The sequence below is a fragment of the Myotis nattereri genome, assembly GCF_964212035.1.
Source record: "Myotis nattereri genome assembly, chromosome: 16".
NCBI lineage: Eukaryota > Metazoa > Chordata > Mammalia > Chiroptera > Vespertilionidae > Myotis > Myotis nattereri.
Genome location: NC_138091.1, coordinates 48,271,616 through 48,292,355, shown reverse-complemented (window position 1 = coordinate 48,292,355; position 20,740 = coordinate 48,271,616). Strand labels below are relative to the sequence as shown.

The 20,740-nt window shown below is 51.8% G+C and overlaps 1 protein-coding gene and 1 long non-coding RNA gene across 3 annotated transcripts; one reads left to right on the top strand and one right to left on the bottom strand.

Annotated features, from left to right (window-relative positions):
- Window positions 1–198: 198 nt before the first annotated feature.
- Window positions 199–4,008, top strand: LOC308532379. The gene is made up of 3 exons (XR_013996977.1): window positions 199–402; window positions 1,900–2,016; window positions 3,863–4,008. It is a non-coding gene; the product is annotated as an uncharacterized lncRNA (long non-coding RNA).
- Window positions 3,307–19,149, bottom strand: GSDMA (gasdermin A). 2 transcript variants are annotated; one of them, XM_081109819.1, is made up of 12 exons: window positions 18,154–19,149; window positions 12,944–13,162; window positions 12,578–12,758; window positions 9,483–9,648; window positions 8,572–8,668; window positions 8,011–8,058; window positions 7,311–7,337; window positions 6,733–6,753; window positions 5,900–6,054; window positions 5,318–5,432; window positions 4,539–4,612; window positions 3,311–3,889 (listed from the first exon to the last, which is right to left on the bottom strand). In XM_081109819.1, the coding sequence occupies exons 2-12, from the start codon at window positions 13,155–13,157 to the stop codon at window positions 3,647–3,649; spliced, it is 1,341 nt and encodes a 446-aa protein (XP_080965945.1). In that variant the 5' UTR covers window positions 13,158–13,162; window positions 18,154–19,149; the 3' UTR covers window positions 3,311–3,646. The 2 variants fall into 2 exon arrangements, with proteins under 2 accessions (XP_080965946.1, XP_080965945.1); XM_081109820.1 differs by lacking the exon at window positions 18,154–19,149 and having other exon boundaries at window positions 3,307–3,889; window positions 12,944–13,887.
- Window positions 19,150–20,740: the final 1,591 nt, after the last annotated feature.

Genomic DNA, 20,740 nt, shown 5'->3' with positions numbered 1-20,740 from the left:
GATCTTCGAGGGGAGGAGCCTGTTTGGGTTTGTGGCGCTTGCTTTGCAGTATTTAAATGTTGATTTTCTTCTGTCTTCCTCCGGAGTGCATTTCTGTGTTTGTCCACGAGAGGTCCCCACAGGCTCCAAACTGGGCTTCATCGGACTCGGCGCCTCAAAGAGCGCGGAGTGCGGAGGCCCCGCCGGAGCCCGGTGCGTGATGACGTCACGAGGAGCCGGGCCGGTTTCTGCCCAAACTCTGTTTGCTCGCTGCTGAGTCTCCTTCCAGACCCACGAGGCTCACGTTCAACGGCTGCCCAGTGCGTCCCGCGCGAGGGAAGAAAAGCTGCGAACGAGGGAGGTGGAGCTAGGCTGTTGGGCTTAAAATAAAACCGAACCACGGGATCCAGCCTTCCTCATCAGGTTTTTAGCTAACGCTGAAAATGAGGCATAAAACCCCTGCAGCCTGGGAGGGTGGGTGGGGGTAGAGCGCGTTTGCGTACAGTCACTCCAGTGTAATGAAGTGTCGGGGTCCACTCTGTATGGCCCGGGGCTAGTGCATTGCGGGGCGGCGTGGTAACGCTTAGCAGCAGAATGCAGTCTGCTGGAGGCTGTGCTCCGGCTGCCCTGTGTTGTGAAGGAAAGAGGCTGGAAGCCCCTCCTGGCAAAGGCTTCAGGGAGTCCTTTGGGGCGCCTGTAGGCATCCAGACAGTCACTGTAGTGAAATAGGGAGCAGAATAATGGTGTACCGGAGAGCCTGGGACTCCCCCAGGGGAAGGAAATTGGATCAGAAGTTCTGCCCACTTAGTTTACAAGGGAATCGTTCAGTGATTCTGCAGGAGGTGGATGCATGTTCTAATTTCCTAAGACAAAACAACTTCCTACCCTCTTTGAACTTTTATCTCCTCCATAACGGAGGTCCTGAGTTTTAGATCAGGTCAGACCCCCCCCAAGACAGTCTAGCTGTCTTGTAAAGTCCTAGAAGACAGAGAATATGTTTTCACTATCTTCTTTAAGTTTATGTATATAGAAAAAAATTATTTAAAATTTTTTAAAGTATTGATTGATTTGAGAGAGAGAGGAAGGGAGAAAGAGAAACATCAATTTGTTGTTCCACTTATTTATGCATTTACTAATGACCCGGTGCACAGATTTGTGCACATTGAAAGGAAGTTAATTAGAAGGTGGCTGGCCGGGCAGGACTGGGCGAGAGAGGCCAGACACACCCTGGAGCCAACTGCCAGGATCCTTCCCCAGTGTCTGCAGAGTGAGCGGGGTCCCTCCAGCAGGTAGGGTCCCGTGGCCTGGCCTGCGGGGATTGGGCCGAAACCAGCTCTCCGACATCCCCCGAGGGGTCCCAGAGTGCGAGAGGGCACTCTACAAAGTTGCTGTCGTACAGGGTGTGGAATGCAAACCCAAGAGTGCAGCAAACCAGATAGGGGCTGACAGTGCCCCAGCAACAACATAGCCCACGGCTGAAGGTGGAATCTCACGGCCTTCGAGGAATCAGGTTCCCTCCTCTCTGGTTTCGGGGTGCGTCACCCAAGAACCTCCGCTGCCAAGTCACTGCAGCTCGGCAGCTCCTGCGTTGAGCATCTGCCCCCTGGTGGTCAGTGTGTGTCATAGCGACCAGTCGGACGGTGGGAGGGGCACTTAGCATGTTAGCCTTTTATATATATAGAAGATTGGTTGATTCTTGTATGTGCCCTGACCAAGGATCAAACCTGCAACCTTGGTGTATCCAGACAATGCTCTAACCTGCTGAGCTACCTGACCCGGGCTTTACCACACCCTTTTCATACTTTTGTACCAAGTAGCTCATGCACTAAACAGCCACTTTGCTAAATGGAAAAATGTGTGCTCCAGTTTTAGGGAACATGCCTTGACCAATTCTTCCCTAACTACCCCCCTTCCCCGTAGGGCTCGGGAATGGATAACAGGACTTTTGAGTCATCACTGGAATAAACTCATTAAAGCCTCTTCATAACGCCGTATCTGTAACTGAAGGTGGGCGAGAATGGCAAAGGAAGAAAACAGGTGAGCTTTGTTGTTCATCTTTACGAAGTTACCCTTCTGGATAGTTAGGGTGTGAGCTCACCTCTTTATTATGTTTACATCATAAGATTAGAACAATCAAGTCAGCAGATAACTACTCAGTACGTTCTTGAGCAATAGAGTGAGGCCTTAGAAGATGCCCCAGAATCGGGGAGGATGGCTTAACACAAAGTCTTTGGCAGTTGATCATGAATTCTTGGTGAGTGAGGGAACTAATCAAGGCAAGGGGTGCCTAGGAAGGGGAAGAGTTTGACTCCTGGGGCCAAAAACCTTGGAGAGATTATTCCACCCATAAACCATATTAAAAGGGATTGGTGAAAGATATTAAAACCAAGTTTCAGGCAGAGGAGGAAGGTATAAATCTGGCAGTTTTATGAGATTGTAATATCCATGTTAGCAAATCCATATGCAAGTCCACCTGTATCACCTCCTCCCACAACCACCCTGAACTGAGAGCAGAAGAGGAAAAGGTGAAATCAGAAAATAATAGCACAATTTCTTTTTAAAAAGTTTTTGGTCAATATATATATTGATTTCAGAGAGGAAGGGAAAGGGAGAGAAAGAGAGAAACATCAATGATGAGAGGGAATCATTAATCAGCTGCCTCCTGTATGCTCCCCACTGGAGATCAAGCCCGCAACCTGGGCATGTGCCTTGACCAGGAATCAAACCTCAACCTTCTGGTTCAAAGGTCAATGCTCAACCACTGAGCCACACTGACCAGGCAGGTATCTTTTTTTTAAACACCTATTTGCATTTTAAAGTTATTTATTTATTTATTTTTCGAGAGAGGGAGAGAGAGAGAAACATCCATTTGTTGTTCATTCATTCATTGATTCTTGTATGTGCCCTGCCTAGGGATTGAACCCACAACCTTGCCATAGTGGGACAGTGCTCTAACGAACTGAGCTACCTGGCCAGGGTCTATCTATATTTTTATCCAATAAACTTGAAAGTTGTCTTAGTCTTGTTTTGGGTTTGTACAATGTATCTCTAGGTTTTTGCCTTTCCCAGTCCCTTAACCCAAGTCCAGAGGGCTCCAAAGGCTCCTCTATGAAGACACGCTGCTTTGATGATATTCTCACTTTAGAATCTAGATTCCACATTCTGTACCCTCATAGTTCTTCCCTGAGTACTTCCCAGCTGGCCTGAGGACAGTGTAATAGTATTCATGTACATATGATCTATATGTAGTGTGATAATGCCTGTTTTCTGACACAAGTTAAGAATTTCCGTATGATAGATTCTTTAAAGAAAACACCAAAGACATTTCATTCAAAGTAAAATATTTTCCATTAATTCCAGTGAAGCTTGATTTTTAAAAGCACAAGATTGAGGGATTGGGATAGGAAATTAATTAATTTTGGTTTTGCTGAAATGATTCATAATTTTTAAAATTTGAGTGTTTCTACTCTCAGAGGACTTAAGCATCAGTGGATGGGCTCGGCGGGTAGCGGTGCTACAGGGGCAGGAGGAGATAGAGTTGGTCAAGTGGAAATTGGTTGTCGTGGGGGATCAGCTAGGGTTTATGAAATGCCCTTAGATGTTAAGGACATAGCATAGTGAGGCGGGGGCGGCATTAGGGAAGCAGGAAGCAGATGGAAAAGGCAAGTTAGGAGGCCTTGGTCAGCAGCTGCAGGAAGGAGAGGCCAGCGTAAAGGGCACAGAGGTGGGGGAGGGTGTCTGGGTCCCATGTGTACTGGGGGCCTGATCTCTGCACTTCCAGGCCGCTCAGCCCCACGAGGGCCTCTGTGAGGATCAGTTCTTCTTCCCCAAGGGAGGAGAGCAGGTTAGATGGCAGGGGAAAAACACCCTCTTTGTCCTGCAGGAAATTCTGTTCCATTGTGCTCTCCACCTGGAAGGAACCAAGACAGCATGAAAAGGAAGAACTGGAAACCTCCTTTCCTTTCTCCTAACTCATAAAAACCACAAAGATGCCTACCTTTCTCTTATTAAACTCTTTTCATTACATTACATTACAACTCCACCTGGGCCTTTTTTTAAAACATTGATTTTAGAGAGAGGCAGGGAGAGAGAGAAACGTCAATTGAAATGCCCTGACCTCAATGTTCCCTGATCGGGGATCGAACCCGCCACCTTTTGGTGTATGGGACGATGCTCCAACCAACTGAGCCTCACTGGCCAGGGCCCATCTGGAGCTTTTAACAACCCTGTACAGAGGGCAGCTCATTTATTTTTAGCCCCATTTTACTCAGAGACATTAAAAGATGTGTTCACATCACTTGGCTAGGACTAAGCAAAAACAGAGTGTTCTGTCTCTCCTCCCACGATCAGGCTGGAAAACCCAGATAATCGCCCCAGGCATCTACTCTTCCATCTCTAGTTGTGAAATAGCAAAAAGGAAGAAATGGAGAGAAATGAGAAGGGGCATGAGGTGCTGGGAGAAGACTCCAGGACGGTTCTGTCATGAGGCTGCATTTGTGTCTTTCCCCTGGCTCTGGCTGACTCCCTCCCGACTCTCCCCGGTGTCTGCTGCTGCTCACAAGCTTTAGTTGCACAGGCAGGATCTTCTTCTCCATGGATTTCACCAGCAGCTTCTGTTGGGCTTCACTTAACTCTGCAGAAAAGGGCAGAGGAAGAGATGTGTGTTGGTGGTGCAGAGGGAGTACAGCTCCACGTGGGTACCCTGCCAGACTTTCAGCGTTCATTCATTCATCCCCACCCACAGTTGAACGCCTGCTCTGGGCCAGGCACCTTTGCTGAGTGTGTTTGGTAAAAATGTACTCCCTTCACTCAAGGAACTTGCAGTCTAGTGGAGAAAAACCAAGGGACGCACAAATACAGCACACAGTGTGAGGGGAGCCATAGCTGAGGGGTCTGCTTTGGTCTTGGCATTTGATGGCAGACTTCTTAAGAGAACAAACATCTTAGCTTATACCTGAAGGACCAGAGAATTCTTTTAAGTGGGGGAATGTTTCCTGCAGAGCGAAGATGAGAATTCAGGGGGCAAGATCAGAGGATGTTACCCCTGAAATGAAAGCTAACAAATATGGATAACATGTGATGGGATTAGCTATGTATGTTATGCCAACCCCTGTTAGCAAGACCAGGCCATCTTCTCAGACTATCCAAGGTGACCAAGTGAATCCTTAGGCATGAGACCAATTTTTAAAAATGTAGATATAAGCTACTTCATTGTGCTATAATTTGCCTGGCATTCATTCATTTACTTATTCATTCATTCAAACATTTGGGAATTCACTCAGTGATTCATTCCTATCACCAGAAGGGTGTATAAATGAAGGCCGTATTCCTTCCTTACCTGTTAGGGCTCCAAGGAAGTAGAGGATGGCGCCCATAACCGCCTTGGATATGAGGACATCTCTTGGGAGTGCCTCCAGCGTCACTTCATGTCCTTTGTCTAGAGCCCCTTCAAGCTGTGAGGAAAGGTGGGTGAGCAAGATAACACGAGGAAGGGGCCCAGCACGGTGTCTGGCACATAATCCCTGGACATGTGTCAACTTTGTCCGATTTCCAGATTTCTTTTTCAAGGTATCAAGTCCTGAAAATATCGGACTGACTTGGGTTCCTTGGTTCCTGAGCCTTACATCCTGGAAAGGAAAGTTCCGGCCCCTTCCGAGAGAGCGCCTGCTGGCCTGCTGCCTCCCCTGTCCATCAGGAAGGAGCATGTGCCTTGGAGGAAACAGCACTGTTTGTCCTTCTCCAGAGGCACCAGGGCAGCCGGGGGCACCTGGCCAGCTTGGGGAAGGCATCCGCTGTCACATCCCCTGGCCCCTGATCACCTTCTGCCAGTGTCAGGCCCCCCTCCCCCCAGCTGCACCTGCACCAAAAACCCTTCTCCCAGCCCCCCCCTCCCCCCCACACACTTCCACTGGGACCTCACCGTGAGCTCCAGGTCTTGGAGCTCCTTTTTCTTTCCTAGCAGTTTGCTGAGGGCCGCGAGCAAGGAGCTTTGCCCCACGTGACTCAGCTTCTCCACTTCGTGGGTCTCTCGTTGAATCTCTTCTTTTAGTGTCTTGAAGTCTTCATGCATCTCCCCTGTGGGGACAGTAAACGTGGCAAACAGGCGGCTCTCCACCTGGCACCCTCCCCACTCAGTCGGCGTTCTCCCTGCAGGCTCCTTCACACCCCTCGCAGGTCCCCGTGCTCTGCTCCCAGCCTTAGCCTGGCCTCTGGTTTTTCTTGACCGAGGAATGCAATTATGAAGTTATCCATTAGCCCTGACTTGAGATGCGTATGTGTGTATGTGGAGGGGAGGCCGTTAGGGGCGAGGAGGGGCCCAGGACCCACAGTACCATCTAAGCCATAGTCATTCCCCCTGAGCTCCAGGGCCCACCAGGGAGCAGCAGACAAGTGCCTTCCCTTTCTCTAAGACCGGCTAAAAGCTGAGAAGGAAGGTCTATTTCCCCTTCTCCCGAGTTAGTTGGCAAAGAAGAATGATTGGTTACTGAGTGAAGGCCAAGATGGGACTGCTCCTGAGATCCGTGGGTGGGTCTATAGACAGGGATGTGAGTGGATCAGGGTTGGCCTGAACCTTGGCCTGACCCTGTAGGGACCTGGCCTCCTAGGAGTATGTCCAGCCTGCTTTGGAGAGATTGGCTTCCTGGCAGTGGCGCCAATCCCCACGACCTGGGACCCAGCACTTGTCTCCCCCTCCCTCCACCCCAGTGCTTCTCCCACACCAAAGTCTTGGGAGAAACTCAGAAAATTCCTTACCAACATCGGATGCCTGGATGACTGAAGGAGAAACAAAAAAACAATGATAAGAATGTAATCCTCCCAAACATAGCCATACCCAGGCGATGAAATATTGATGGGGGGTTAGGGTACCCAGCCAGGCGATGAGGTTTAATAGGGGGTTAGGATAACCAGCCAGGTTTAAGGATACTCTTGCCCCATTCATGGGAGGCAGTACCGGGTGAGGAGAAAAGCTAATGCAATGGGAAATGGCACCTGGATTGAGCTGTCAACACCGACTCAGCCGCTTCCGCCCCAGGTGCTGGGCGGTGGGTGGAGTTGCAGAGGTGTGTGTGTGACAGGTTAGAGCTACTAAGGCCCTCTAGGACAGCGGTCCGGTCCAAGGCATCAGACCACCTGGGCATCTCACGCACAGACTCCCTTTCCACTGCTTGTCCCTAAGCTATTGGAATTTCTGCCATATTTCAGGGACAGTTGTTTGGTGAGATCCGCCCTGCCATGCTCCCTGTCGGTCCCATGGAGAAGGAAATAAAACAACTGAAGTTTTAAAATTCTGAGTCGAAAAAAATGACAGTGAAATGGCAGGAAACACTTACGGATGAGCTTCTCTTCTTCTGGCTTTCCTGAAGACAGAAACAATGCACGTGTGTCAGCATAAAGCCTACTCATGCCTTTTAACCTAGAGCAGTTGTCAAGGCAGCTTCATCAGTGATCATTGTAAAAACACACAGAGCCATGCCAGCTGGCCAGCGTGGCTCAATGGTTGAGTGTCGACCTATGAACCAGGAGGTCACAGTTCAGTTCCCGGTCAGGGCATAGCCTGGGTTGTGGGCTAGATCCCCAGTTGGGGGTGTGCAGGAGGCAGCCCATCAATGGTTCTCATCATTGATTTTCTATATCCCTCTCTCTCTCCTTCTCCCTTCCTCTCTGAAGTCAATAAAAATATATTTTAAAAAATCACACACACACACACACACACACACACACACACACACACACACACGGAGAGTATGTTAGCTCAATCTGCCCACAATTTGAGAGCACACAGTGTCTCCATGTCTTATTTCTGCTTCCAAGTGTTCCTTTCAGTCTGTTTCTCTGTCCCTCTTGGGTGGTACTCATAGGCCTTTGTCTGTCTTTCCTAGAGTTCAGAATAGATATTTTTAGGGGAAACAAACCCAGGGGCTCCTTGGCAGGGGGTTTTGGTGTGTGTGTGCTATTCAAGGGCACAGTCTTTAGCAGGTCACGTCAGGGGCCGGGCAGAAGAGTGGGGAGCCAGAAAGCAATCTCACTTACCTCCAGGAGGGAAGGTCTGCATGTTATCATTGCAGATATGTGGGATCTCTGTAAGGAGCAAGAGAGGAGAGCAGGGACCTTAGGCAGTTGCCCCGCGCCCCCTTCTTTCTCTAGTCTCACAGTCTATGGGCTCTACGGAGGGCTGGGAGCCTGCCCTCAAATGCCTCGCTGCATCTTCAGCTCCTCCCCCTCTTGCTAGAAGGAATCCTTTCCCCTCTGTAAGTCCTTTCCTGTGATAACAGTATTCTCTCTCTTGCATTCGAGTACTGGTGTCTGGGTCTGTTTCCTCCACTGGCCACAGGCTCCTTGAGGCTGATTGCTCTCTGCGCCCTCTCCCCCGAAGCTGACGCAGTGCCTAGCACACAGGAGACGCTCAGAACCAGGAGTCCCTTCACTCTCTCTCCAGGGCAGCCCCTGCTGTTCTGTTCCTTGAAGTCGGACCACCACACAACCTTCTCGTTCACTAATTCCCTGACATTGCCACAAGAGGGGGCCAGGACGTCTTAGTATCGGTGCAGGTCATTCTTGTCTTGAGGGGAGAACACGCTGGTGTCTACTCACCCCACTCATTCTCCCCTTTGACCATCAGCTGTCTCACTCGAAAGGCCAGGATGCAGCCCTTGGGGATGGTTACCGCCTCCTTGTGGTTGATGGATCCCTAGGATTGGACAGTGAGGATTTGTGAATCTGCAGAGATCCTGAGTATGAGACATTGGAAGTGGGGGGTGAGGGTGCAAGTGAAGGGCCAGTTTGAGGGCCTCTGGGGAGACAAGAAGTTGGAACCTTTCACTGGTGTCCCTGATTGCCTTTCTACCTGGTCCAGACTCCATGGAGTGGGTTTCACAGCTCCTCTGCTCATTTCCACAGGTCACCCCACTAATGATCTGCGTCTCCCTTCCTGGCTCAGACACAGGAAGGAACTGGGCAGGCCTGCTCCATCACCTGCCTGTGCATCCCTGTCCCACCTTAGGACCTCCATCCAGGCCTTGGTTCCTTCTTCCTCTTTGCAATCTGTCCCTTGCTCACCTCCTTCAAGAAACCTTCCATGACTAACTCCTACTCCCCGTTCCAACTCATCCCTTGAATATTTATACAAAATAGACAGAGGTATCCAGAACATTACTTCTTTACATGGAATTTTCCAACCCATGTGTCTCCTCCATGAGACTGAGAACAAGGATGTCTCTGTGTAGATGGGGAGCACCATGAGGATATTCCATGACTGTGAGTTTCCCCTTCTCTGATAGATCCCTGTGGCATGTGGCACAGGGACCCGCCTCCCTGGGCGCTACTGACCAGAGGCAGGGTTCGCGTCGGGCCAGCAGGGGACTGGATCTTGAAGAGCAGGGAGAAAGAATGGGTCTTTGATAGTGTCCTGGTTGGGCACCGATGGGGCAAAGTCAATGCAGCCTCTGTGGAGAGGCTGACTGTGAGAGAGAGAGGGGTGGGGGGAAGGAGAGAGAGAACCAAACCTGTAGCCCCAATGGGGCGAAGAATGGGAGGGAGAAGACGCCCTCTGCCTTGCCGGCTCTCTCTAGAGTGACCTCCTGCACAGTCTCCACCACCTCCATCACCACATACAGGTTCTCGCCTCGATCTCGCATCTCTTTCAGGAACGGGTGCTCTGCTTCCAGCTTCCTGTGGCAGGAGAAACATAAGGGAATCTTCCGGAGCTTCTCCCCACCTGGGCCCTGGCCTTCCCTTTTCTTCTGTCGTTCCCAGGTGCTAGGCATAGTGGTGTCATGTCAGGGAGAGAGTGAGGACTTGGAGGAAAGCCCGAGGTTGAAACCCAGATCCCCGCTTATAGCAGGGCAGCTCCTCTGAGTCTCAGTGGCCTCATCTATAAAGTGAGGATAATGACACCTCCCTCCAGGTGCTGAGAGAGAGACTGGCAGTCATCTGGCCCAGGACAGGGCCTCATGGTTGCTTCTTTCTCCTTTATTCCTTGGCCCTGGGGTGGACTCCCTTCCCTTTCCTCCCTGTTCCTAGTTCTGTCCATCTCCTCTAGGGCCCTTTCTCTCCATCTCTTATCCCCTCTCCTGCATTAACACCAGTTTCCCTCTCTACTCGCTCACACACATATAAGCATGTCCTTTGATCTTGCTATCCCTCCCACTGCCATTGTTTCTTTCCTTCACTTCATTGGCAATATGCCTGTACCCACTGTCTTTACTTCCTCCCCGCCTTCGCCAAAATTCTTTATGCTTTGGCTTCTGTTTCTACTCCTCAACTGAAGTCACGACTTCCCACTTACCAAACTCGAAGACCTTTCCTAACTTGGAGCAACATTGGGCCCTGCTGTCCAACCCCACCCCCCCCCAACCTCCCACCCCGCGAGATGCTGTCTTCTGGCTTCTGATCACCTGTGCCACCCCAGTTCTGCTCCTGTCTTTCAGGATTCTAAATCCTATCCATTCTGTCTGCATCACATTTGCCCTAAAATTTTATGTTGCCTAAGATTCTGTTCTCAGTTCTCTGCTCTCTGAACTCCCACCCCATTCCTATAGTTGTAACCTTTATGTGGCTGATCACCGCATATGTATTTATCTCTTGACTTCTCTCCTGAACTCCAGACCCTCATTTTCAAATACCATTAACATTTATAAAACTTGAGGTCTTGTTGACATATAACACTGTACTAGTTTTAGCTGCATAACATAATGATTTTATATATGTATATTTTGAGAAATGATTACCCCGATGAGTTTAGTTAACATCCATCACCACAAGTCATTACAAATATTTTTTTTCTTGTGATGAGAACTCTTTTACGATCTACTCTCTGTAGCAACTTTCAAATACAGAATACAGTGTGGTTACCTATAGTCACCCCAAGTACCTATTGCCCACTCTCACCTGTTGTCTCAGTGGGGACACGAACTCAAAACATCCACCATTTTTCTCTCCAAATACACTTCTAAGCTTGGTTTTCCTGTCTTTATTAATGTCATTACTTGGGTCAAATATCAAAGTTATCTTGGGGTTTTTATTCTTATATATTTATTTATTTCAATAAAAGTTATGTATATATTTAAGGTGTACAACACGTTTTGTTATACATAGAGAAGTGATTATTATAGTCTAATTAACATATCCATCTCACGGTTACCATTTGTGTGTGTGTGTGTGTGGTGAGAGCACCTGCAATCTGCTTTTACAAATTTCCAGGAAACAGTACAGAATTATTAACTGTAGTCCTCACACTATACATTAGATATAGATTAGCGTCGTCTTTGACAAAGCCCACTCCCTTACCCTGGAGTCAGTCGGCAGGTCCAGTCCATTCTGCTGCCCCAGGGACCTGGCAGCGATTCCTCCCTCTTCGTTCTGACTGCGTTTCCCAGCTCAGGTCCTCACTTTACCTCTCTGATGGACAGTGGAACAGCGCCTTGCCTGGTCTGCCTGCTTCAACGGCTTCAAACCCCTGCCTCTTGTGCACTAACTAACACTCTTCCTCCATCTGGTTGGACTGATCATGACATACATCAGAGCATCGCCAGGGTCCCTCTGGTGACTATGGGATAGTTGCATCTCCTTGAGCAGACACCTGGTTCCTGCATGTTCTGGGCCCACCCCAACCTCCCTTTGCTCCATTCATACCTCTTCATGGTCCCTAGAGTTTTGCGATTTCTCACCCACGTGCCTTAGTAATGCCCTTCTCTCGGCCCTGGGTGTCCAATTTCTACTCATCTTTCAAGGTCTAGATCATGGGCTGCGTCCCCTGTGAACTCTGTCCTCATTTCCCCTGCTAGAAGTCCCCCTGACCTGCCACAAAACTCAGACAAACCCCTCTATGGCACGCACCACTTCTTGCCTTGAATTCTAGTTACTGTTACACACTCTTCTCACACTCCTCGATCTCAAGGTTCTTGGACCAAGACGTTCTAGTGCACCCCAGCACCTAGTAGGGCGCTTTGCACTTAGTGAAGCTTTATACATTTTACTGGATGATTTCTCAAGCACCCCAGTCCTTCCTTCCTTCCTCCCGAGCCTTCACCTGCTTCTTTCAACCACTACTTAACTACTTAAAAGTCAGTTCCCCTGTCAAACCAAACATCTGAGGTGCCCAGCATCATCATGGCATCTGCCACACCCCTTGTGCTGCTGAGGTAGCAATCCCAAGGGCTGCCCTGAGTGTGTGGGGGCCAGGCTTGAGGTAATTTATGAGAGCAGACTGCTGGCTCAAGCTGCAGTGCGGAGCAGTTAAGTGTATTTCATAGAGTCTTAGGGTAGGAAGGAACCCTTGAGATTTCCATCCAACCCCATCATTTTTCAGGAAACAAAACCGAGGTCCCAAGAGCAGAAATGACTTTTCCAAGGTCATAGAGCAAGTTCATGTGAATACACTCATCCTCATATGTGTGTGATGGGGGTGGGGGTGGGGGGAGGTGGTACCAGAGGCAGTGGAAGGACAGGGGAGTGGTTAGAAAGTGGCCTGGAGGCACCCATTGGCCAGAGCATCATCTTTAAGAGTTCCCCTGTGGTGATCTTTAACTCTGGGAGCAAGGCACCCTTTCCATGCAACACCCTACCCCACCCTGGTAGCTCCCTCCCTGCCAACTCTCACCTCTCCTGGTGCAAGGTCTCCAGGGCCTTGGGAGCCACACTGAGTGTCTGGACCTCCAAGGTGCTGCTCCGAGACAGCCCCGCAGTCCCCGTCACCTTGACTGTCCTTGGCACATCCACCTGTCCCTCCACTCGGGCATCCAGCATATTCTTAAAGGCAAAGTTCCCAGAGTCTGTTGGATCTGCAGGAGGGAGAAGATGAAAGGGGCTGGGTCGAGAGGCATCGAACCACCATCCCCCACCTCCCGTGAGCACTTTGGGCTAGGTGACACCGAACCACATCTGGGTAGGGGGAGCTTCGGGTCCTCCTCGTGGGCTCATGCCTGGGCCCCCTCCCTCCGTCCCCAGCCCCACGCCCGAGGCTTACTGGAGGGGCAGCTGCCAGGTTCCAGCACATCCAGGAGGGTGTAGTCGGTGCGCAGGTACCGGGCGCCCCAGAAGAGCGTGCTCTTCCGTTTCCTCAGCACCAGGCAGAAGGGATGGAAGCGCTTGAAGTCTATGAGGCTGTCCAGGGGTGTCAGATCCCCTCGAGGGTTTAGCTGTCTGGTCAGGGCCCGGGTGACATTTTCAAACATGGTCATTGTCTCTGGGGAGTGGGAGGGGGGTAGTCAGAGAGTGACAAGTTGGGAGACCAGGCCATGGGAAGGCCCCTGCAGAGAGATGCCTGGATTCTTGGAATGTCAAAGGATTCTTCATTTTATGACGAGGAAGCGAGGAGGAAGCGAGGCCTCGAGAGCTGAGGCAGCTTGCCCAGAGCCACTGTCTGGCTAGAGAAGCCAGCCCTGCCCTTTCTCTGTCCAGGACTCGTCTCAACCCACACACATTTTATTCACGAACTTGGAGCCTGGCTGGAGCGTTTCATCAGTGAGGGCAGTCAAACTCTTCTCACAAAGCTATGCCTGCCTCGTCCTCCCAGAGAAGAGCGACAGCCAGGACCAGGGATGCCAGGGGACGGAGGCAGCCACCACTGGTTCTGAGAGCCTGGGGAGGCAGGTGTCCTGTTTTGGGGGTTGGAGCCACTTCCCTGTACCCTTACTTCCCTGTGCCCTCCTCCTGGCTCCTGGGTGTGGGAGCCACTGCCCTCCGGGGCCTGCCCAGCAGATCCAGGCATTTCACTGCTCTTTGCCTTTGTTCTCCGTCTGCTTACAATACCTCCCTTCCAATCTAGAGCCACTGGCCATCCTTTAAGAGTCACCTTCTCTGTGATCTCTTCCCTCATCCTTTCAGACAGCTAGTGCCTCCACCCCATGTCCCCAAAGCAGGTGTCCTTCTGAAACACCTGCAACCTCATGTTGTTACGATCTGTTCACCTGACTCTCTGACCTACTCTACTGTGACCTCCCAGAGGGAAGGAAATGGCTGTTAGTCATCTCAGCAGCATCAGCACCAGGCACAGTGCCTGGCACAGACGGGAGCTTGGCGTATGTGTGCAGAAAGAGGGGATGAACGAATGGATGAATGTGGCCCTGGGAGACACAAGCTGAGGTGAGAGGGCCCTAAAGAATGCGGGGCCTGCAAGAGCCTGAGGTTCATACTCTTAGGTGTCTGTCTTTGAGATTCAAGTCCAGGTGCACTGGCTGGGCAGCCAGCTGGCAGAGCCAAATTATCCCCGTGGGTGGAAGAGGCTCTACCAGCTGGCCGGGAATTGCTTCACCTCCCCTGTAGGCACTTCGGAGAATCATGGAAGCAGGAGGCAGCGCACAGATGTATGGGCTGTTCTGCCAGCCACATGAGCTCCCCTCCTTCCTAGGAGGGCCAGCCAGACTTCCCCGGGAGGGCCTCGGATGGCTGCAGTCTCCTCACCAGAGAGGTGCTCACAGGCTCCCTTCACTCCCCAAGGCCAATCAGGATACCAACCCTACTGGGCTCTTGGGGACTCCTCGGCCCTTCTTGACCCACCCCTGTTCTTGTCCAGCCCTCGAACAGCCCCTGCCTTCTCCGCTGTCATCCAGCTCTTACCAGCGAGTGGTGCTAGGTCCCGTCGGGCAGCTGGGTCTGGGGTGAGGGCCCGGGGCTCACTTGGTCTGTGGGTCGAGAGAGTGACTGTCCCTCACCAGGACAGGCTGCTGCTTTATGTGTCTGTGGAGGGAAGGATGTAGGCCTGCCCCAGTGACCCCACCCCTCTCCGGCTCCACTTCCGGGAGAACAGCATCAACCTGTTCCACATGTGTCCTGCCCCAGGCAGGTGCCAGCGTGGGTGGGGGGAGCCAAGGCCAAGAGAGAGGTGGCAACTGAAGGTCAGCTTAATGGGCTGAGAGGAGAGGAAAGACGGCACCTTTGGGGGAAAAGCAGTGGAAGTTGTTGTGTGTGTGTGTGTGTGTGTGTGTGTGTGTGTGAGAGAGAGAGAGAGAGAGAGAGAGAGAGAGAGAGAGAGAGAGAGAGATGAGGGAGGGCATCTCTGTTCTGTCATCATCACAGTCATCAGGAAGCATCTAGATTTTATGATGAGACCTTGGGGGTCCGATAAGTGGATAAGAAATCTGTGTTTACAGATTCCAGCGTAAGCGGACCAGCTGTAAAGCGGCCCTCCATCTTCCTGCTAGTCAGCCTGCCTATGGCTACCTAACTCCGTTTGTTTTAGGTACATACGCGTATCTACGGCGCTGCTAGAAGCATATGTCTGTGTAGGCAGAGTTGGTTTTCTGTTTTTCTGTGTTGAGCATCTCTGCTCCTCATGCAACGCTGTATATACACATACGCACACACTTACAGGCAGAGGCATATGGAGTGAGCGGAAAACCCAAAATGTGGTGTCTGCTGTGAGAATTTAGATGTCTCACCATCGGTCACTCAAGTCTTGCTCTTACCTTGAATCCCTGCCAGGAAGGAATTTTTAAGGGGAACTTACACACCTGGGGAGGCCTCTAGATGACGCCTACAGGCCAGCTCCTGGCGCACTGGGCTATGTGTCCATGTCTGGGAGCGGGTAACCTGACTACAACTGAGCGTTTGTGCTCTCAGCTGGAGGCTCTCAGCATCACTCACCAAAAATGAAATGCAACCTTGAAAGCCATGAGGAGTAAGTTAGGTCTTTCCTGGACGTTTTCTTGAGGGGATGGTGGTGAATGGGGAGATTAGACCACATCACGCTCCATAAAACTCCCTAAAAACTTACGTATCCACCTCTGTCCCAAAGGCTCCTTCAAGACGGCAGCTCCTCCCAAATCTCCTTTCTCTGTGTCTTACACCAAACAAGCACGTGCCCCCGCTGGGTCTCTGGCCCCTGACCCCGGTCACTGTGCTCCCCTTCCTCTCCAGGCCCTTCTCCAGTACTTCCTCCTTCCGTAGCCCTAACCATGACCTTAACCTCACATCCCTCCCCCTCTCCAGGAGAGGCAGGTAGGAGGTTGGACCTGTAGGAAGGCTGTCATTCGGTCCCTTTCACACCTGCACGTGTATGTAGAAATGTGTTGTGTGTATAATATCCTGCCCATCTCTGTGTTTTCCTGGATTTTCGCTTCTTCCTCTCTGTATCTCTCTTTTTAAAAAAATTATGTTTTTATTTTAGAGAGAGAGAGAGGAATAAAGAGAAAAACATCGATGGGCTGCCTCCGGCAGTGCCCCTGTTGGGGATCGAGCCCTCAATCCAGGCAAGTGCCCTGGCCGGGAATTGAACCGGTGACCTCTCAGTGCATGGAATGGCGCTCAAGCAACTGAGCCACACCGGCCAGGGCTATAGCTCCTGATCAGCGCATTGATGTATATAGTCCTGGGCTGTGCAGTCTCCCATCCCTTAGCTCCCGAGTAGGCAGCCCACTCTCAACCCTCTCACCAGCCCACCATTGCCTCAGTCAGACTTTTGGGAGTTTTTCCCCCAGTGTCCACTCTCCTCCCGCTGGCTGCAGGCCAAGATTTCCAGTCCAGCTCATCTTCCAAAGGGCTAGAGAACAGTGGTTTCAAGAAGCCACACATGTATCTGCTCTCTCTGAGACAGAGCCCAGAAGTCCATCTACCCAGCTCTCTCTCCTCTGCCCCAGAAGTTTTGCTCCTTTTCTTTCTCTTGCCCTCATTCATGCTGAACTCTACCAGGCTTGTCCTTATTCTCTTTGTCCTGTCCCCACCCCACCTCTGACACATTGAACCATTCCTCAGATTGCCTAATGGTGTTCCAAGCAGGAGGCTTGAAGGGTTCAAGGCAGAGAGAAAATATATGGGCTTGTGGGGTCAGCCAGGTTAAAGGTCTTGTGCTTTTGGAATAAAAGCATCCATGTCAGGCTTGCCCCGTGCTGCTTCTCCCACCCATCCAGGTTGCTCTGTCTTTTTATAACACTCCCCCCGCCCCCCCTCCCCATAGTCTTAGGGAAAGTCCACAGAATCCCTTTAGGGTTTCTGTTCCTAAGATGCTGGTTTACGTTCCAGGGAATCTGGGGACATATTTTAAAAATATATGTTTTATTGATTTTAGGGAGAGAGGAAAAGAGAGGGAGAGAGAGGAAGGGAGAGAAAGAGAGAGAAGGAGAGAAACATTGATCTGCTGTCTCCTGCACATCCCCCACTGGGAATCAAGCCCTCAACCCAGGCATGTGCCCTGACGGAAAATCGAACTAGTGACCTTTTGGTGCATGGGACGTCACTCCAGCAACTGAGCCACACTGCCAGGGCTGGGACATATTTTAAATTGTGCTGGAAGATGTTTAAGTTTGACTAATACGTAAGAACTTTTTAAGTCCATTAAAAGTGACTTACTGAGGTGGTGGTGCATGGTGCCAATCAGGTGGCAGGCTTGCTCTCTCTCTCCCTCTGGTGGCAAACAAGGGAGGTAATGGTCGATAATCACCCCTGAAGTGCACTCACAGCTTTTGGTTTGGGTGTGGTTGCTAGGCGATGGGGATCCAGTCAGGGAATTGACTTAGGGGGGGACGCCCCAGCCAGCCGATCTCTGGGAACCTGACTGTCTCCCAGAGTGACCCACAGAGCGCTCTGCAGACGCCGTAGACAGACATCGATGTTGGGACAGGACATTACTTCCTTACCCTTTTTCCTTTTTATTACTGTTCATTTTCTGCTCAGCAAGGGGCCAAAGAGGAAAGAGACGGGGGTAGTCTACTGGAGTTCAGGAGGGTGGAAGGAACTAATCCTGGCAAGAACAGGAAGAAGCTGGCAGTGATGGGGGAGAAGGTTCAGGAACGTGCCTGTAAGATATGGAGCCCACTTGCAGGATGTGGGATGGCTGGAGTATTTGGGGGGAGTTACCCCTCACACAGACATACTTCTGTATCTTCTCTGAGTTTAAGAAGATGAAATAGTGAGAAAGGAAAACAGGCTGGAATGGAGGGGTGACTGGTGGAGAGGCAGGAAGAATACTCCCCAAGGTCGTTGAATTTTACATTTCCCATGGGAGGCTGGAAGTTTTGGGGTGCAGACTGCATATTGTGAGCTCTCCTTCCATGAATGAACTTCTTTTCTGAGCAGAGTAAAACCCCCAGACTCCTTTCTTATCCCTTAAAAAACGTTGAGATTTCTCCGTAAATTGGAGCCCATGACATCTCCAGACTCCTTGCTGAGCAGACACTGTTCAGTGTCTGTGACACTGACTCAGCTCGAAGTTGTGCTGAAGAACTGAAGTGATAAACATACCTGTTCAGCTCGAAGCATGTCAAACTCAGCATCAACCCCCACGATGACAGCGCCCAGCCCTCCACTGCCATCCTCCTGCAGATGCGGCTGGAGCAGGGGCTGGCGCTCCTGTCCACTCCATGGCTTTGCTCCTGGGCTGTGATTGCGAGGCTCTTCTGCTAGGACAAAGCCCCCCCCCCCATCCTTGTTAGAGAGACGGGGTCCCAGATGGAGCTTTTGAAGCTCTGCCTCCAACAGCTCTTGGAGCTGAAATGCCTCCCCATTTCACCATCTCCCCCAGGCCCGTGCCAAGCTCCACTCTGCTTCCCCTAGCCCTGGGCGGAGATAGCCAGGTGCTGTTGCCTAGTCCCTGAAGGAAGGAGAGGGTGGCACAGCAGTCCCAGAGTGATCACAAGGCATCAGCACCCACATAGAGAAGGGGTCCATCCCCATGTGTGTCAAGGCTGCGGAGTCCCTCCAGGGCCTGGGTCACCTTCAGCTTCTCACCCCAGAAGCCTCTGACCAGCTTGAAGTGAGGACAGAAGCGCACTGCCTCCCCTGGAAGAAATTCTCGTCCAGGGTGGTCTCCATCTGGACAGCAGAGAATAAATGTCACAGGATGCTTAGCATCTGCGGGGGGAGCCGCCAACTTCAGAGGTGTTCTGCAGTAAAAATGTAAATTTCAGCCCCTGCCCCCCATCCTTGACCTCTCTGCCCATTAGTTCTAGAGTCGAGCAGAAATGAGCACGGATTAAGAATCTGGAGACCCGAGTCTCTGGAGAGAGCTCTGCTAGGAGCCTGCAGCGTGGCCCCGGAGAAGCACCTTCTCTCTCTGGGCCAGCAAGCTCATCTGGAGGAAGCGGAGCTGGGTGAGCTCCCGCACCCCCTCTAGTGGTCAAACTCAGTTTTACCGTCGTTGTCCTTCGACCCTCAGACGTCTCACCCGCTCTGTCGGTGGGGGAAGGAACCCTTTCTCATGGACACGCAAGCAACTGCTGTTGCTCCTCGTTCAGCTCTGCGGTGGGTAAAGAGAAGGAGACAGCAGGAGGGGCAAGGGCATACTCTCCCTCTGGTGGGCAGGGGATTGTAGTGCAGCTCTGGGAGCTGGAACTAACACGTATGTGTGCATGTGTGTGTGTGTATGTGTGTGTGTGGGGGGGCGGGGGGGGCAGCATATTCACTCCTAATACTCCGGGAGAGAATGAGAGAAGGTTCCTTGAAAGATGTCTCCTCTTTCTTTTAGGAAAATAGATGAGGAGGAGGTGGGCTTGCCCCTCTTGCTTTTTCCTTGGAGGAGGGGACGACGGGGTTTGGACGCTGATTCACTCTGCCTGTAGCTTGGTATGGGAGCCAGCTTCACGGGCATGCAACCTGTCAAGTTGCACATGGCCCCATGCTTGGTTTAATGTTGAATAATTCTTAGTACTTTTAAAACAAGGAGCCCTGTATTTTCATCTGGCGCTGGGAACCCGTAGATTATGTTGCAGGTCCTGCTTGTTACCATTGGGCCTAACCCATTAGCCCCATCAGGGGCCGACCCCATGCCCACTCCGGACCCCAGCACGGAGAGCCCCCGTCAGGTAGCGGACGTATCCAGCCAGCATGAGATTGGGTTTCCTGGAAATCTCCCGCAGCCATTGGAGGACTGAGTCCCCGGCTCCAGGCCTCGGACTCCATGAACCACTAGATCTAGGGCCTGACCCACTTGGCAGAGAGATGAGGAGTGATCAGCTAGCTACTCCTGCAGTTAGAGAAAAGGGGCTCCCTGGGAGAGGGGCAGCAGGTCTCCTGGTTCGGAGTGAGGACTCCCTTAGGAAAGGGGTCCAGTCTCTCCCTTAGCCTAAAGAAGACTCCTTGGCGCGGACTGCCTGCCGTGCGGACTGCCCTGTGGGCTGAGATGTCACTGGACCAGGAGGTCGGCCACGCCCCATCCAGCCACACCTCGCCCAACCCCGCCTCCAGCCATTTTAAGCCCCGCCCCTAGCTCCCTTAGTCCTGTCATCACCACCCGCGCCCCGCCTCCGGCGGTGTCTGTCCCCCATCACTTTAGCCCCGCCCCTGACCTCCCCAACTTCACCCCATGCAATCCCGGTCTGCCCCGCAGCCGCCTAAGTCCCTCCTCTCGCCTCCACAACCCTAAGGTCAACCGGACAGCCTTCTCCTGACCTCTCATCACTCCGCCAGGGCCCCGCCCCCACTGTGTCCTCCAGCCCCGCAGCGTCCAGTCCTTTCCCTAGAGGGCCGCCATTCCCAGGTCAGGCCCTTCAGCGCCAGACACCTCGTGTGCTCCCGGCGGGTGGGGGGTGGGGGCCGGCTCAGGCCTGGACTGAGCTTTGAGTACAGGACAGTGGTGACCAGGACCCTCCTCGCTCCACCGGCTCGACGTGACTACACCCAGTGAGCCCCGTACAGAGACCCCTTCTGGGGCTTGGGGTCCTGTGCCCTTCCTCACGTGCCCCTCCCCAGGGGATCGAGTCTGCAGCCCAGGCTTATGCCCTTGACCAGAATCGAACCCAGGACCCTTCAGTCCGCAAGCCTACGCCCTATCGGCTGCACCAAACTGGCCAAGGCTGCAATGCTTTTTGTAAATACTTTTAATAACGTCCCT

Coding starts and splice junctions, on each gene's coding strand:
- GSDMA (XM_081109819.1), bottom strand. CDS start 13,157: ATGACCATGTTTGAAAATGTCACCCGGGCCCTGACCAGACAGCTAAAC. Junction 4,613..5,317: donor CTTCCTTGGAGCCCTAACAG/GTAAGGAAGGAA, acceptor CCTTTTCTGCAG/AGTTAAGTGAAGCCCAACAG. Junction 3,890..4,538: donor TGCCTGTGCAACTAAAGCTT/GTGAGCAGCAGC, acceptor GGTTCCTTCCAG/GTGGAGAGCACAATGGAACA.